The sequence below is a fragment of the Procambarus clarkii genome, chromosome 60, assembly GCF_040958095.1.
Source record: "Procambarus clarkii isolate CNS0578487 chromosome 60, FALCON_Pclarkii_2.0, whole genome shotgun sequence".
NCBI classification, from domain to species: domain Eukaryota; kingdom Metazoa; phylum Arthropoda; class Malacostraca; order Decapoda; family Cambaridae; genus Procambarus; species Procambarus clarkii.
Window position 1 is genome coordinate 1,159,198 of NC_091209.1, and position 15,139 is coordinate 1,174,336.

At 44.4% G+C, this 15,139-nt stretch overlaps 1 protein-coding gene across 1 annotated transcript in view; it reads right to left on the minus strand.

Annotated features, from left to right (window-relative positions):
* Positions 1-15,139, minus strand: part of LOC123751313 (tripartite motif-containing protein 59-like) — a 50,687-nt gene that overhangs the window by 12,745 nt on the left and 22,803 nt on the right. The window contains exon 2 of the mRNA XM_045733406.2: positions 10,913-10,983. Coding sequence (XP_045589362.2) covers positions 10,913-10,918 — 6 coding nt within the window. The 5' untranslated portion in view covers positions 10,919-10,983. The remainder of the gene's footprint in view (positions 1-10,912; positions 10,984-15,139) is intronic.

Below are 15,139 nucleotides of genomic sequence, written 5' to 3' on the forward strand. Positions count from 1 at the left end.
GAATAAAACGCAAAAAACGACTTGATTTTAACCTATCCACCGCTGCCCATTGGATGGGGGAGAGGGGGTTATGTGTAGGATAAACATATCAATTGTGACACTAGCCCTCCATATATGTCAGTTGCTTAAATTATAAACTGTACTTGTGGTCGGTCTCGAGCCCATTGTTGATGTGACAATGTGCATTGACTTTTGTAACTAGCTTATCAAGATTATAACTTGCTTGGCTATATGAATTGTGGGGCTCAGTCCCTGAGCCCATTATGTGCCTTTGTAACACTCCACTATCGCCCATAGGATGGGTATTGGGTGCATAATAAATGAACTAAACTAAGCTCTGCCTTTTTGATAACATATACAATTATAAGCTTTATTTGTGAATCTCAATCAATTAAACAATATATCACAGAGCCTGTAGGGTTCGGTGAGATGAGCGAAGAGACATGGGAGATTTTACATGAGTACAGTACATGGTAGTTTAAGTAGCGAACGCATGTCAACGAATAACGAGTATATATAACAAAACTATTGTCCTATGAAGTCGATTTAACTTCCAAACATATATTTTTAATAAATGTTAAATGTTTTCTGGCTAGTTATGTTAGATTTTATTAAAAATATGCATTCTACTTGTTAACATTATAATTTAAATTTGTGATAATTTTTGCTGAGAAGTGCGACAACTGGATATACCAACAAACACTTTCCAAACAATGATATATCTTGGATAAGTTGCTCCACAACATTGACGCTTAGACCGTCGACTTCCTTTGATGCTACTTATTTACTTATTTCATAATGAAATTACATTAGTTTGGAGGAAATATATGTTTTCTCATGTTCTGCATTCAGCACCCACATTATAGTGAGTAAATATACCATATTACTTCATTACTTAAATAATGCAAGGAGGGTTTGAGTAGGTTTGGGTCTTTAGTGGACAGAATCTCCAATAGATGGGGCGAGAGTCGCCCCATCTCTCTCGCCCGAGCAAGAGTCGAAACTTAATTTAAAATTGATATATCTTTGTTCTCGAACATAATATATATTTCATTTGGTGCAATCATAATAATGTTCATATCTCGGTCTTTCTGGAGGCATATAAGATTTTAGGCTTTATTAGCGTATCTTTGTTAATTATACAATATATCGGCAAGTGCGTAGGCGTCCGCACTCCATGCCCGACAAGCTACTGAGCGCTACTATAAAAACATATGTATCTTCACTTGAGCTATAAATATGTCTATTGTAATGTATTTAAAATGAAGCTCTTATTTCTATCTTGCTTAAGACATATACAACATTTGTGTTTATTAACGAATTTACGTGAAATAAACATTGAGCTGAGAGCGAGTTGCTCTGTCGTTCAGTCTGTACGGGGTGGGAGCTCCGTAATTTTTAAAATACATGTATCTTCATTAGAACTTTAAATATGTCTATGTTAAAGTGTTTAAAGTGAAGCTTATATGTCTGCCTTTCGTGAGACATATAAAACATATATGTTTATTAACGAATTCACGTGATATAAACATTGTTCTGAGAGAGAGTTGCTCCGTCGATCGATCTGTCTGGGGTCGGAGCTCGGCTATTATAAAAGTAAACGTATCTTTGCTTTAAATTTAAATATGCCCATGGTAAGGTATTTAGAATGAAGCTTATATTTCTATCTTTCTTGTGACATATAAAACTCTTACGTTTATTAAGGAATCTGCGTGAAATAGGCATGGTTCTGAGATGAATGCTGCGGTTTTCGAGGTCGACGAGCGATGAAAACTGCCACTTTTATACAACTACAAATATCTTCGGTTTTACTTAAAATATTTGTCTGGTAGAGGTTTTACATATAGATCGCATTTCTGTCTTTCTTCTGACTAATAAATAATTTTGGTTTAATCAGTTATCAAGATGTTTTCAACAATATTCTTTCAGCGTTCGTCTTTTCCAACTTGGTCGACCCTTTTGGAAGCACGATACTTGGGTTAACCGATCCTATAGTTGGGTCTGTTTCCAACTGGGGTTCGAATATCTACACGCGGCAATGGACGCCATACACATCCAGTGGGTGTTATTGGACCCCATACCCATTCTATGGGTGGTTGGAGCCCCATACCCATCCTGTGGGTGGATGTGACCCTCATACCCATCCTGTGGGTGGTATTGGACCCCTTACCCACCTAACAGGTGGTAGTGGACAATATACCCATCCTGTAGTTGGTATAGTAGACACAATACCATCCTGTTTGCAGTAGTTTACCCCATAGACATTCCAACGTAACATCGTTTTCTGTTAGCGTTCCTACAAAACATCCTTTAAAGATTTGTAAAGCACAAACTATGGTATATAATATTGATTGGTGAAGGACTGTTATTCTATGTAATAATTTTTAGTGCATATTATAATTTACTAAGAACAACTAATATTTCTCAAAACAAAACTACGAGCCTTCAATAGGAAGTAGCTGATCTGTAATATTCTAAGAGCATGGATAATAGTAGGTAAATTTCACAACCCATGTGGGACCTGAAAAGTACAATTTTCCTTATAATTGAACCAATCACGACTATTCTGCTATCTAGGTTGACGGACGGGTACTGTGAGACGTAAATTGGTACGTGAGGAAGAGTTTGGGCCTTGGAAAAAAAAGTAACTGGGAATATATCACATATTTACTAATTCATATTCAACATATTGACTTTAAGCATTAAGTCATATATGTGTTGTCTTGTGTGAGAACGGGTTGGAGAACCACATCACAACTGGGGTCATAGAACACGACTCAAGCAGGCACAACGACCCACATCAGAGGGTGTCAACAATAAATGTTACAATTGTGGAGGAGACTACCCACACCAAGATAATGTTTGTCCTGCTCAAGGTAAGAAGTGCTATGAGTGTGGAAAACTAGGTCATTTTGGTGCTATGTGTCGTTCCGCACTCAAGAAACCACAGTCTATAAATAAAAGCACTGTACGAGGATCAGGTCATAGGGGTCGAGGTGGTAAACGCAATATTGCACCACATATCCAGAATGTTAATAATGTACAAGACAACATTTCATTACAACCAGTCTCAGATGACAGTGAATGTGATTATACTTATGGAGTACAAGCAATCACAGAATGGAATGATCTTCCAAACAACCCAGAGACTATAGTATACATTGCTGGTACTTGTCTCAAAGTTCTTATTGATACTGGATCAAACATTGACACCATTGCTGAGTGCCACTATAAAAAATTTAAAAAACAGTTCCCAAAGCTAGAAAAATACAATGGGAAAGCCACTGCCTATGCTTCAAAGGTAGCTTTGCCAGTGATTGGAACTTTCACTGCAGAGATTAAGTCAAAGAATGCAATGCTCATTACTACATTCCATGTTGTTAGGAATGCAAAGGAGTCTTTACTCAGTTACAAGACTTCAACCAAATTGGGGCTACTTCAGCTTTCTAATGCTGTAGCAGTGGAATCTGCAAACAATGTTGATGGTACTGTTGCTGAATTTTCTGATCGATTTAAATCCATAGGTTGTTATACTGATAGCAAAGTACATCTGCATATCAACCCAGATGTAATTCCAATTGCCCAACCACATCGCCGACAACCATTCCATACTCGCAAGAAAGTTGATGCCGAACTAGATAGGTTGATGGAACTAGATATCATTGAACCAGTAACAGGCCCAACACCATGGGTAAGCCCAATTGTCACTCCACCAAAGCCGAAGAATCCAGATGAGATACGCATTTGTGTGGACATGCGTGTTCCCAACAAGGCAATAATGCGTGAACGCCATCCTACACCCACTGTAGATGATATGATTTACCGCTTGAATGGTGCAACTGTATTCAGCAAGTTAGATTTAAACAAGGGCTATCATCAGCTTGAACTTGATGATGAGAGTCGATTCATCACAACGTTTATGACACATCGAGGTCTGTATAGGTACAAGCGCCTGAGTTTTGGTATCAACAGTGCTGCCGAGGTATTCCAGCACATCATCAGCCAGGTATTGCAAGATATACCTAATGCTGACAACATGTCTGATGACATCATTGTTTATGGCCGTACCCAAGCTGAACACGACAAAGCTCTTCGTGCAACATTGCAACGCTTACGAGAAAAGAATCTGACGTTAAGCCGAGCAAAGTGTGAGTTCAATCAACGTAAAATTGAATTCTTTGGACATGTACTTAGTGACAAAGGTCTGTCTCCAGATCCTAAGAAAGTTGCAGATATCAAGAATGCTGCACCTCCTTCAACGTCCACTGAAGTACATAGTTTTCTGGGAATGGCAAACTACTGTTCTCGCTTCATTCCAGATTTTGCTACCATTACGAAGCCTCTACGTGAGCTCCTGAAGAAAAATGCATCATGGTACTGGAGCGATATCGAGCAAAATGCATTTGATGCTGTGAAAGATGCACTAGTAGAGAATGCGACTGCTGCATACTTTGATCCATCAATGGACACTGAATTAACGGTGGATGATGCTAGTCCTGTTGGTTTAGGTGCTGTTTTAGCCCAACACAAACCTGGTCAACCAGATTCCAGAGTAGTAATTGCCTATGCCAGCCGTTCTCTCACAGATGTTGAGCAACGATACAGTCAGACAGAGAAGGAAGCTCTTGCTCTTGTATGGGGCTGTGAACACTTCAATGTGTATCTGCTTGGTGCACCCTTCACCACGATAGTCATGGACCACAAACCGTTGGAGACCATCTTCAATAATCCAAAGTCCAAACCACCAGCTCGCATTGAGAGATGGGCTCTTCGTCTGCAACCATACAACTTTATGGTGAAATACAAGCCGGGTGCAGGCAATCCCGCTGATTACATCAGTCGACATCCTGCCAACAGTTTCACCATCACCAAGCATCAGCAAGTTGCCGAGGAATATGTACACTCTGTAACCTGTGATGCAGTCCCTAAGGCTCTTACTCTTGATGAAATCCGTACTGCAACCCTAGAGGACCCAACTCTGCAAGCAACAGTGGATGCATTAACTAAGAAAAAGTTTTCACGCATCCCACCCTCAGGAGTTGACCAAGATGCATTCAAAGCACTTGAACGCATCCAGACAGAATTAAGTGTTACGCAACAACGTGACACCGTGCTGCGAGGTACTCGTATCGTCATTCCAGCTGTTCTCCAGCAATGTGCTCTGAAGCTTGCACATCAAGGACACCAAGGTCTTGTTAGGACCAAACAGCTGCTACGAGAAAAGGTGTGGTTTCCTGGCATTGATCGTCAAGCAAAGGAAATGCATGATGCCTGTGTCCCTTGCCAAGCTGCAGTGGATACTTCAAGACCAACACCTCTACAACCTTCACCACTACCTCCTGCACCATGGACGGAAGTATCAATGGACTTCTGCAGATCACTACCAACTGGAGAGTACTTGATGGTAGTCATTGATGATCACTCACGTTATCCAGAAGTAGAAATCATCACGTCCACATCTGCAAAGGCCGTCATCCCGAAACTCGACAAGATCTTTTCAAACTTTGGCATTCCTGAAGTTGTCAAGACAGACAATGGACCGCCATTCAATGGACAAGACTTCGTCAACTTTGCTGAGCATATTGGATTCAAACACCGCCGTGTGATGCCACTACATCCTCAAGCAAATGGAGAAGTTGAGAGATTCATGCAACCTCTCATGAAAGCGGTACGCTGTGCTCATGCCGAAGGACGATCCTGGAAACAAGCTATGTATGCTTTTCTCAGGAACTACCGTGCAACACCGCATGGAACACTGGGCAAGTCACCTGGTGAACTTTTATTTGGACGTCCTTTGAGAATCGCACTACCTGTCATGCCAGCCGAGGTAACGGATAAACGTCTCGCTCAGAAGGATGCACTAGCCAAGGGCAAAATGAAAATTGCTCATGATCAACATGCGAAGGAACAATTCATAAAGGTTGGAGATACTGTTCTCGTTAAAAAGAAAAAAGAGGGAAAGCTAGATATGCCGTATGATACAAAACCATATAAAGTGATTAGTGTAAAAGGAACTATGGTAACAGCTAGTAATAGAGATCATAGTATAACACGTAATATGGCCTATTTCAAAGTGATTCCAACTAGTGTAGAAAATGATGAAGTGCAAAGTCGTGCAAAAGAAAAAGAAAAAATGAGTTATAACTCAATAAACAATTCATCAAGGGATATTATTGCATTTGGGGACTCTCGTCCTAAACATCATGTTAAACGCCCTACACGATTTGATGATTAATTGTGTTCCTATGTAATGAAAAGTATTTACTTATTATGCTAAACTAAATTTAATATTGTTTGAATAATGCAGATCTCTCATTCAATATTTTGTAACTTTGTATTACAGTTTCTTTCATGTTTGTTTAACATTGCATATGTATTTTTAACATTAAAATCCTTTGTGATAAAGATTAAGTTGTTTAAATTCTTTGTGTGCTTAATTAATGTTAAATGTATGCAATATCTCTTGATATGTTAATAACTTACTTTGTGTCAATAACTTTGCTTTGTGCTACAAGCATAATAGACATCCTGTATTCATTCTTTTTAAAGAAAAGGAGGGATGTCATGTTCACAGAAAATGGTACCATCCGTTTTCTATGGGTGGCGGAGCAGACGCCAGGGAGAAGGTAAACAGAGCGTACAGGACGCCCGCCAAGCTTGGAAGCAGCTAGTCATGTAGTTGTGTATATACGTATTAAAGTCAGTAACCAAGTCATGACTTTACATCAACCCTACAATCAAGACTTCCTCAGTAACTCACAAACACCACAGAAGGGGAGTTCCCTTCCATTATCACATCAGGCAGTGATGTTTTCTCTGGGGTACTCTCTCTCCTACGTTTTCTCTGAATACCACTATGACCTGGTTGTGGTTCAGTGCTTGTTTGTCTCACTGCAAATTTGTCAAGAGACATTTTTTCCCCTTCACCCATGCTGCACACATTTTCTTAATTATTGAGGAAGAGACATTCTGTACTCTTGTTTCTGCTCTATGGCATCCTTACATGGGTTTTCATATATTGAGCCTTACCACTGACTTTCCTGGGACTCATGGCGTGATATATAATACAGGTATGTGTGAAATGGACTACTTTACTGCATATTTTGATGAGCCGCTCATGGAGTATATTGTTCAGGAAACGAACAAATATACGACTGATCTCAATGGTGAGGAGTTATCCTATTTTTCACGATTACAGCGATGGAAAGATACGACTTTAGGTGAAATGTATGTGTATGTTGATGAAGCATTGTGTCAAACACGTACTCGACCATTATTGGAGCAAAGACCAAACTATTCCAACACCATTGTTTGGGAAATATATGTCTCGAGACCGATTTGTGATAATCCTCAGGTGTCTTCATTTTGCAAATAATGAAGACCAGACTGAAGATGATAGACTTTGGAAGGTGAGGCACATCCTGAATGAACTTGTTTGAAAGTCAGAGATTTCTACGTACCAGCTCAGAAGCTGGCAACTGATGAATCCCCTGTGCTTTTCAAAGGACGGTCTGCCTTCAAGCAGTATATTCCCTCAAAACGCCTCAGATTTGGATTTAAATTCTGTGTACTCTGTGACTGTGAAACAGGAACTGTGTTACACATGATAATGTATACGGGTACAAGTGTAGACATTCCTGCTAATAACAATCATGGCTTCTCGGGTAGTGTGGTGAAGTCACTGCTTGCACCATATCTGAACAAGAGCCACATATTATACACAGATAACTATTATACCAGTCCCTTGCTAACCAGGTTCTTGCTTGATAATAGAACTGGTGTGTGTGGCACAGTGAAGGCAAAACAAAGGAAAATGCCAGTGTTTCACACTGCTATGCAGGTTGGTGATTGCGAGCAAAGAAAAACTGGTGCAATGCTTTCAGTGCAGTGGAAAGACAGGCATGAAGTGAACATGTTGACCACCGTTTACGATGGTACAATGGTGGACAGTGGCAAGGTGAACAGAACAACAAAACAAATAATCTATAATCCTGATTGTGTTTTGGACTATAACATCAACATGCGCTTGGTTGATAAATGTGATATGATGGTACGGGCAGTAGAGTGTGTACAGAAAACAGTGAAGTGGTCCAAGAAGATGTTTTTCCACCTTGTTGATGTAATAATGCTGAACAGTTACAATACGTATTTTGTCAAAACAGATGGTAAATGAAATTTCTGTGCGTTCAGTTTTACTGTAGACACACAATTACTAGAAAAGTTTGTCAAACCAATTCCTGGCATACAAAGGCCCCATTGTGAACCCAACATTGCACCATGCTCCCACACCCAGGCACGCTTACAAGGATGCCTTTCTGAGACACAAGGTAAGGTATTTACCACCAACTGGAAAGCATGCAGTAGCCCAGCGTGAGTGCATTGTATGAAAGACCACAAAAAAGAGGGAACAAAAACGTAAAATTGGTCTTAACTTGGTGCACAGCATGAAAGGTCCCATTGTGCTATGTCAAATGTTTTGACGAGTATCACAGTCTCGAGGACTTCTAAATGTCCGATACTGGTGTAAAAACATCTACATATTGAGTAAGTGTATATAGTGAAAACAATTCATAATAAATTTCATATTTCCTGAAATATAAAACATTTTTGTGCACGTGACAATAATATGTGACAAAATATTAAATTTATACCAGTTGTATTATAATAAAACATCAAGTGACCACACATTGTACCACATCTGTGAAAAAATGTTGTAAAATATGCCATAGATACTGCAAATAATGCCGTTGTTATGACCCTGGATTCCCATTCAGCAACCAGAGGTCAAATTAAGTTCCAAATAGTTGTGTAAGAGGGATATTTAATTAACAATAATGTTTATATTCAAGGCTTCTCATACCTGATGCGTATTTGTCTCAGTCTTCCTTGCCATACGCAAGATGAACCTTGTTACTCACAGATTATTCAGACTCTGGGCTTGTTGACTATTAAATATAATATTGAACTAGTTCCCAGCTATTCTTAGAACTGTTAAAGTAACTAGTAATGAATGTTGGTGAAGACTTGTTATGTTTATGGCTGTACGATCAGCTAGGCACCCTTCCCAGCAGCATATTTAAGAGAGCGGAGGAGGTTGCTCTCGCTCTCATTCTGGCTGTTGTGGTGTTCACACTCTCCCGCGTGGGCTCTGTTCTCGTCCTTCTCCCTTTCCCTTACCTCATTCTACATTTATTATCTAAGATAAGTACAATACTGTGTTACCGTGTTCTGGCAAAACTGTGTAGTTAAGTTCTTGTGTAGCCTAAGCTAGTGTTTATATCCCTAAGATTACTCTAGGGTGTTTTAGTAAAACCACGTGTGCTCAAGTTTTACCAGGGTATCTAAAGCCTTTACTAGTGTCCTACTCCAAGTAGTCTTTACCCTAGTTGTAATTGCAAACTCTGCATCCTGTCTATGTGGACCAAGGTGTTTAACGTAAGGTAGAGTGGTAAAAAAATTTATTGTATTAATGGATATGGGGGTTATTAGAGGGTTTTAATAAATAAGTTAGATTACGAGAAGTATCAATTCATCCTGTTGAAGTGGTGTAGATGATTAGCTACTAGACAGCAGACCTGTAATTTAAAACATAGAATCATTACTAGGAACCTTTGTTCCTTGGAGGGCCGGGCCTATCTATCCCACTATTTTAGATACATCTTGACTCTAACTATTGGCTCTTCTCAGTACAACCACGTACCCCATAACAAGTGGGGGCCTGTCCGGGAGCTGAAATTTTTATATATAAATTGTAAAAAATTTAGATTTTTGAGTGCCGAAACTAAATTTCTTGCATTCCGCAGAACAGTTATGTGGTAGCCTAGGGTCCAGCTCAACTAGCAAAGGATACATCTTGCACTGACTGAACATCCAACTGGATCCCTTCACGATTGAGGTAAGTGCGAGGTGTGTGCCCACCGACGGAAGAGTGGACCCAGTTAGCTGACCGTGTTGCTAGAGATGGAGCGAGAGGAGTGTTATTGCCATCGGACAATTCTACCTATATTATTTCCTATTGCAAGTGTATATATTTTCTTCAGTAAACTTTTAATCTTACCATTGTGTTTGAGTGAGCCTCCATTCTCTAGGACTATTTTGAGTGAAACCATTTATGTCGCCTTGCACTGCACATGAGATTGCATCCTTGATTTAAGATAACTAATGAGACCACTGAAGTGTTGCCGGGACACGAGTATAAACACCCAGCTGGCGACCTCGAGCAGACCAGATATCTAAGAGAGAGTGTCCCAGTGTCAAGACGGGTTCAGGTGTGATACAGGTAGACTTGAACCTCTCTACTCGCTAGGGGTATATATATAAGGCCAGCCCTTAGTGGACTGGGTTTAGCCCCGGGGCGAGCAGTGGCGTCTGGTACGGAGGGGTGAAGACCCGTGGGAACGACCCCAAACCATATAAGGTAGGAATGGGTGAGAACCTTGACATCTTCCCAATCATGTCAAAGACTGTACCTCTCTCAACCAGTTTAAGATAATAACTCAAAACTACCTAATAAACTCCATGTAACATACCTTACCCCTAAATGTCAACCCATGTCTTATTATTGTAATCAATGCTTTTTGTTGACCAACTTGTATAATTGCTTTTCTCTGCCTTGTTCCCTCCTCCCCTTTTTTTATTTTTTTTCAATGCAATTTAAACTTTAAGCACAATTACTATTAAGTTTTAGTCTAAGTTTTTTTTCCCCCTTCACCTTGCCCAAAAAGCTATGAGTACTAGTGGCTTTAAGTATTGTATGTACTATCTCTATCTTTAAATCCATCATTATGTATGTAACTCAATGGATGTACCTTTACCTGAATAAAGAATCTGAATCTGATGGTGAGTGTATTATTGACATCAACATGATAGTCCACACATACTAATAGTACAACAAGAATAAAATTGTCTTTACCATCATTAATGGGTAGAAGTTGTGTTTGCTATCGTCCTTGGTAGCCGAGCAGAGACTGGAAGCAGTATTACCTATTAGGGGAAAAAGAAAACAAATTTAAGGTTTCTATGACTAAATTTTTCCCACCAAAACATAGTAAACGTTTAGAACATTAAATAAAAAAACCAGCGTTGAATGTAACGAAACGCCATTTTCTGGGTGAGTCCTGGAGGCTCCACGGAGCTTTCCCAGGCTGATATGCTGATGTCAGACTTTGGCATCAGTTATGTGTATGGAGTTATTAGGCCTACCGGGGACCACGGCCAGAACCGGGCCCCACTCAGAGAGGCAAGGAGAGCAATGTCCTATAGAAACCCCCGTATGGTTGGAAGCATTCTATGTCTGCCATCGACCGGAACAGGCACCCAGAAAGGTAAGCGCCTCAAAACAAACCCCTATTCTGATGAAAATTGCTACCAAAAGCCGAACTAGTGGATAGAACTCCCCAACAGAAAACAAGCAAACTAGTGTGACGTCACACGTCGCCGCACCACTGTCTGCGCAGCTCCCCCCTCCCTGGGAGGGGGAAGGGGGAGCCCCAGACCCTCCACGCCGACTACCCACACCTCAGTTCTTGAGGCTGGATATCAAAAACGCGAAAAAAAACGCCGACCGGAGGGAGGGATGCCGGGGAGCCTCCGGGATTCACCCAGAAAATGACGTTTCATTACATTCAACGCTGGTTTTCTGGGGGGAGCCCCATCGTTACCCGGAGCTAATTACCCACAGATGGAAAAAGAGGGACTTACCCAGGAAGCGGTCGTCGCTCACCCCCTCAATTCGAAGTCGAGAAAACTGGTTGCAACTGCTGACCCAAAGCAGCACAGGCCCGACGGGGCCCAGGGACATTCACGAGGTAACGAGCAGCCAGGACCCTCTTCGACCACCAAAAACCCCACGCCCAAATATCAGACCAAGACATATTCCCAAAGACGGCAGCAAGAGCCGCGAACTTACGGACGTCATGGGCACGGGGATAGACCGCAGGCTGGCTGGACTTGATAACCCTGCAGACGACCTGGGAAACCCGAACCCGGGAACAGGGAAGAATGGAAACTGGATCAACCCAAAGCGCGTCCCCGGACACAGAAGCTGTGGCACGCAAATAACGGCGAAGCGCCGCAACCGGACACAAAACATGATGCGCTGGACCACCCACGGACCCCTCCGGAACGCAGCAGTCTCATTCTTCGCCAGAAAAGGAGTCGCCTGCAAGTGAACAAAACAATCTCCACGATCAAAAGAGCAGAAACCCCTGCGCCGGAGGAGAGCATGAAGCTCCAATACCCGACCCCCAGAGGCCAAAGCCAACAAGAAAAGAGCCTTGGAGAAACAATCCCGGACCGAAGGGGCCACAACGAAACGAGGAGACAAAAGGTAAGCGAGCACTCTGTCCAAATACCAGGAAGGCTCAAGTGGCGCATGAACAGGCTGGAGGTGAAACAAGGCACGAGACAGCTTGCGAAACGGCGCAGACATAACATCGATACCGAAGGCAAGCTGAAGTGGCTCTGCCAGTGCCGCACGATATGAGGCGACAGTGTTAGGCATAAGATGACGGTCCTGAAACAACCAAGAGAGAAAGGACAAGACCACCCTAACAGACAACGAACTAACACGACGAAGACGCAAAAAATAACAGAAGGGCCGCCAGGAAACTTCATACTGCCGCCGAGAAGAAGCCCTCAGGTGGGAAACCAACAAAGAGGCCTCCTGATCACCATAGAGATGATGATAGACTCGAGTCAAAAAACCCATACGCGAAGACTCAAGGAGAAGATCGAACCAGCCATGTGACGTACCGGCCCGATCTGCTGAAAGAGGCGGAGTCGCGGAAAAACACTCGGGTTCGGACACCGAGCAAGCAGCGCCTGAAACCAAGGCTGGGCCGGCCACCAAGGGGTCAGAAGGACAACTCTCCCCTGATAAGTCTCCAAGCGAGTCAGGACCTGGAGTAACAGCCGAACCGGGGAAAAGAGGTACAGGAACCCCCGCCTCGACCAGTCAAGCCAAAAGGCATTTACCCTGACGGCCTTCCGACCCCTTCCGCGATTGGGGAAGGGCGCCACATACACGGGAAAACGCCGCGACCACGCCGATGCAAAAAGGTCCACCTCGGGGCACCCGAACATCTGGCAAAGCCAACGGAAGGAAACGTCGTTGACCGTCCACTCCGTGGAGAGGGGAACGAAGCGAGACAAGCCGTCGGCCCAAGACGTTGGACACGCCCCGTACGTGAACCGCCAGGAGAGCCAAACCCCGAGAACTCAACAGACGAGTCACCAAAAGCGACCAACCTCAAAGAGACAAGGACCGCATTGAACCCCCGCGGTTCAGGCAATGAACCACCGGAGAGCAGTCCATATGGAGCTGAATCGTCGATCCGCGGGTGACCTGAATCCTCCAAAGTGTAAACCACACTGCCGCGAACTCCTGCACCATGCTGTGAGCTCGATGGAAGGACGTATCCCAACGCCCCTGGTCGGCTGGGCCTGGTGAGCACTGGTCACAAAGCCCCAGCCGTGAGATGACGCATTCGTGTACACATCGAGTGAGGGCTCGGGCAGGCGCCAAGGCACTGAACCTCGAGAAACCCAAAGAGGAAGCCGGTGACGCAGCAACCGATGCAAGGCCCCCGAAGGTCGAACCCAGTGATCGCGAGAGAGGCGGAAGGGGTGACCCTGAAGGAACCAGAACAGCCGACGAAGCCAAACCCGACCCGGCAGGTAGACTACCATCATGAAGTTCAGGCTCCCGCACAGCCCCTCGAGCAACCGTCGGGTGACCCGAGGGCCCACCAGAAACAGACGAAGGTGGGACTGCAGCCGCAGAAGAGATTCCGGAGGGAGAGACAAGGAGGCGGTCCGAGAGTCCCAAACAAGGTCCAGCCAAGTCCGAACCTGAGAGGGAACCAGATGGGACTTCCTCCAGTTCACCAAGAACTCGAACCCGGTGAGCTGGGATAGAACCAAATCCCTGGCTAGCAAGCAAGCTGACTGGCTGGGAGCCCAAACCAGCCAGTCGTCGAGGTAGGCCAACACTCGAACACCTAGGAGACGCAAACGGGCTACCACGACCTGCGTAAGGCGCGTGAACACGCGAGGTGCAAGGTTCAACCCGAATGGGAGACAACGAAAGTGGTAACTCAGACGCCCCACAACAAAACCGAGCCAGTCCCTGAACTGCGGATGAATCGGGACATGCCAATAAGCATTCCCGAGGTCCAAGAACACCATCCAAGTGCCCGGCTCCAGGAGGAGCCAAACCTGAGACAGCGTAGTCATCCAAAAGGAGGGGCAATGAACCCAGGGGTTCAGACGGGACAAGTCCAGAATGAACCGCAGGTCCGCGCAGTCCCATTTCGGGACCAGAAACAGACGGGAAACACATCTGAGGGATGACGTCATTTCGACGACACCCAAGTGAACCCACTCCAAGATGACCTCACAGAGCGCAGGTGAAGAAACCTGCCCTGCCAGCCCCGACCCCCCTAAGGGGGGGGGCCACCCAACGCCACCGCAGGCCGACAGACACGACCCGAAATGCCCACGAATCTTGGGACCTGGCCTGAGCGAACAGCACAAGCTGCCACCCCCATCACTCCGTCAATGGGGCAAACCGCGAAAGGGCCGGCGCCCCTTACGAGACCCAGAACCCCGCACAGAGCGAACACCGCACCGACCAGACGAGGGTGGTTCCGAAGCAGGAGCCGAACCCAAACCTGACACCAGTGACATAACACAACGAGAGGAACTCAAGCCCTGGCACGACCCTTCCGGGAAGACCCACCCCGGGACCCCCGGAAAACCAACAAGTCCAACATCGGACAACAAGCCGACGACGCAGCCTGAACAAACTGCGCCACGGCCGACTCCTCAAACAGAAGAGGAAAAAAGGGTGAAGACCGCCTAAGAGCCAGAGCCCAAGCAGATTCCACGGAGGAACCCACTACCGCCTGCCGACACCCTTTAACAGGAAGCATAAAACAGGGAAACCGTATCCCGCAAAATTGGCGTTTAAAGCTTCAACAAGGCAGCAGACGAACGCGCTGCAGAGGACAAGGCGCCGGACCCCGGAACAGACCCAAGCGTCCTCACATCCTCCACGAACCAATCCGAGGACAGCTCCAGGAGGAAAAAGAACTATAAGGCCGAAGCCAAAAGGCCCCAGGCGCGCAAGTCCTCCGCT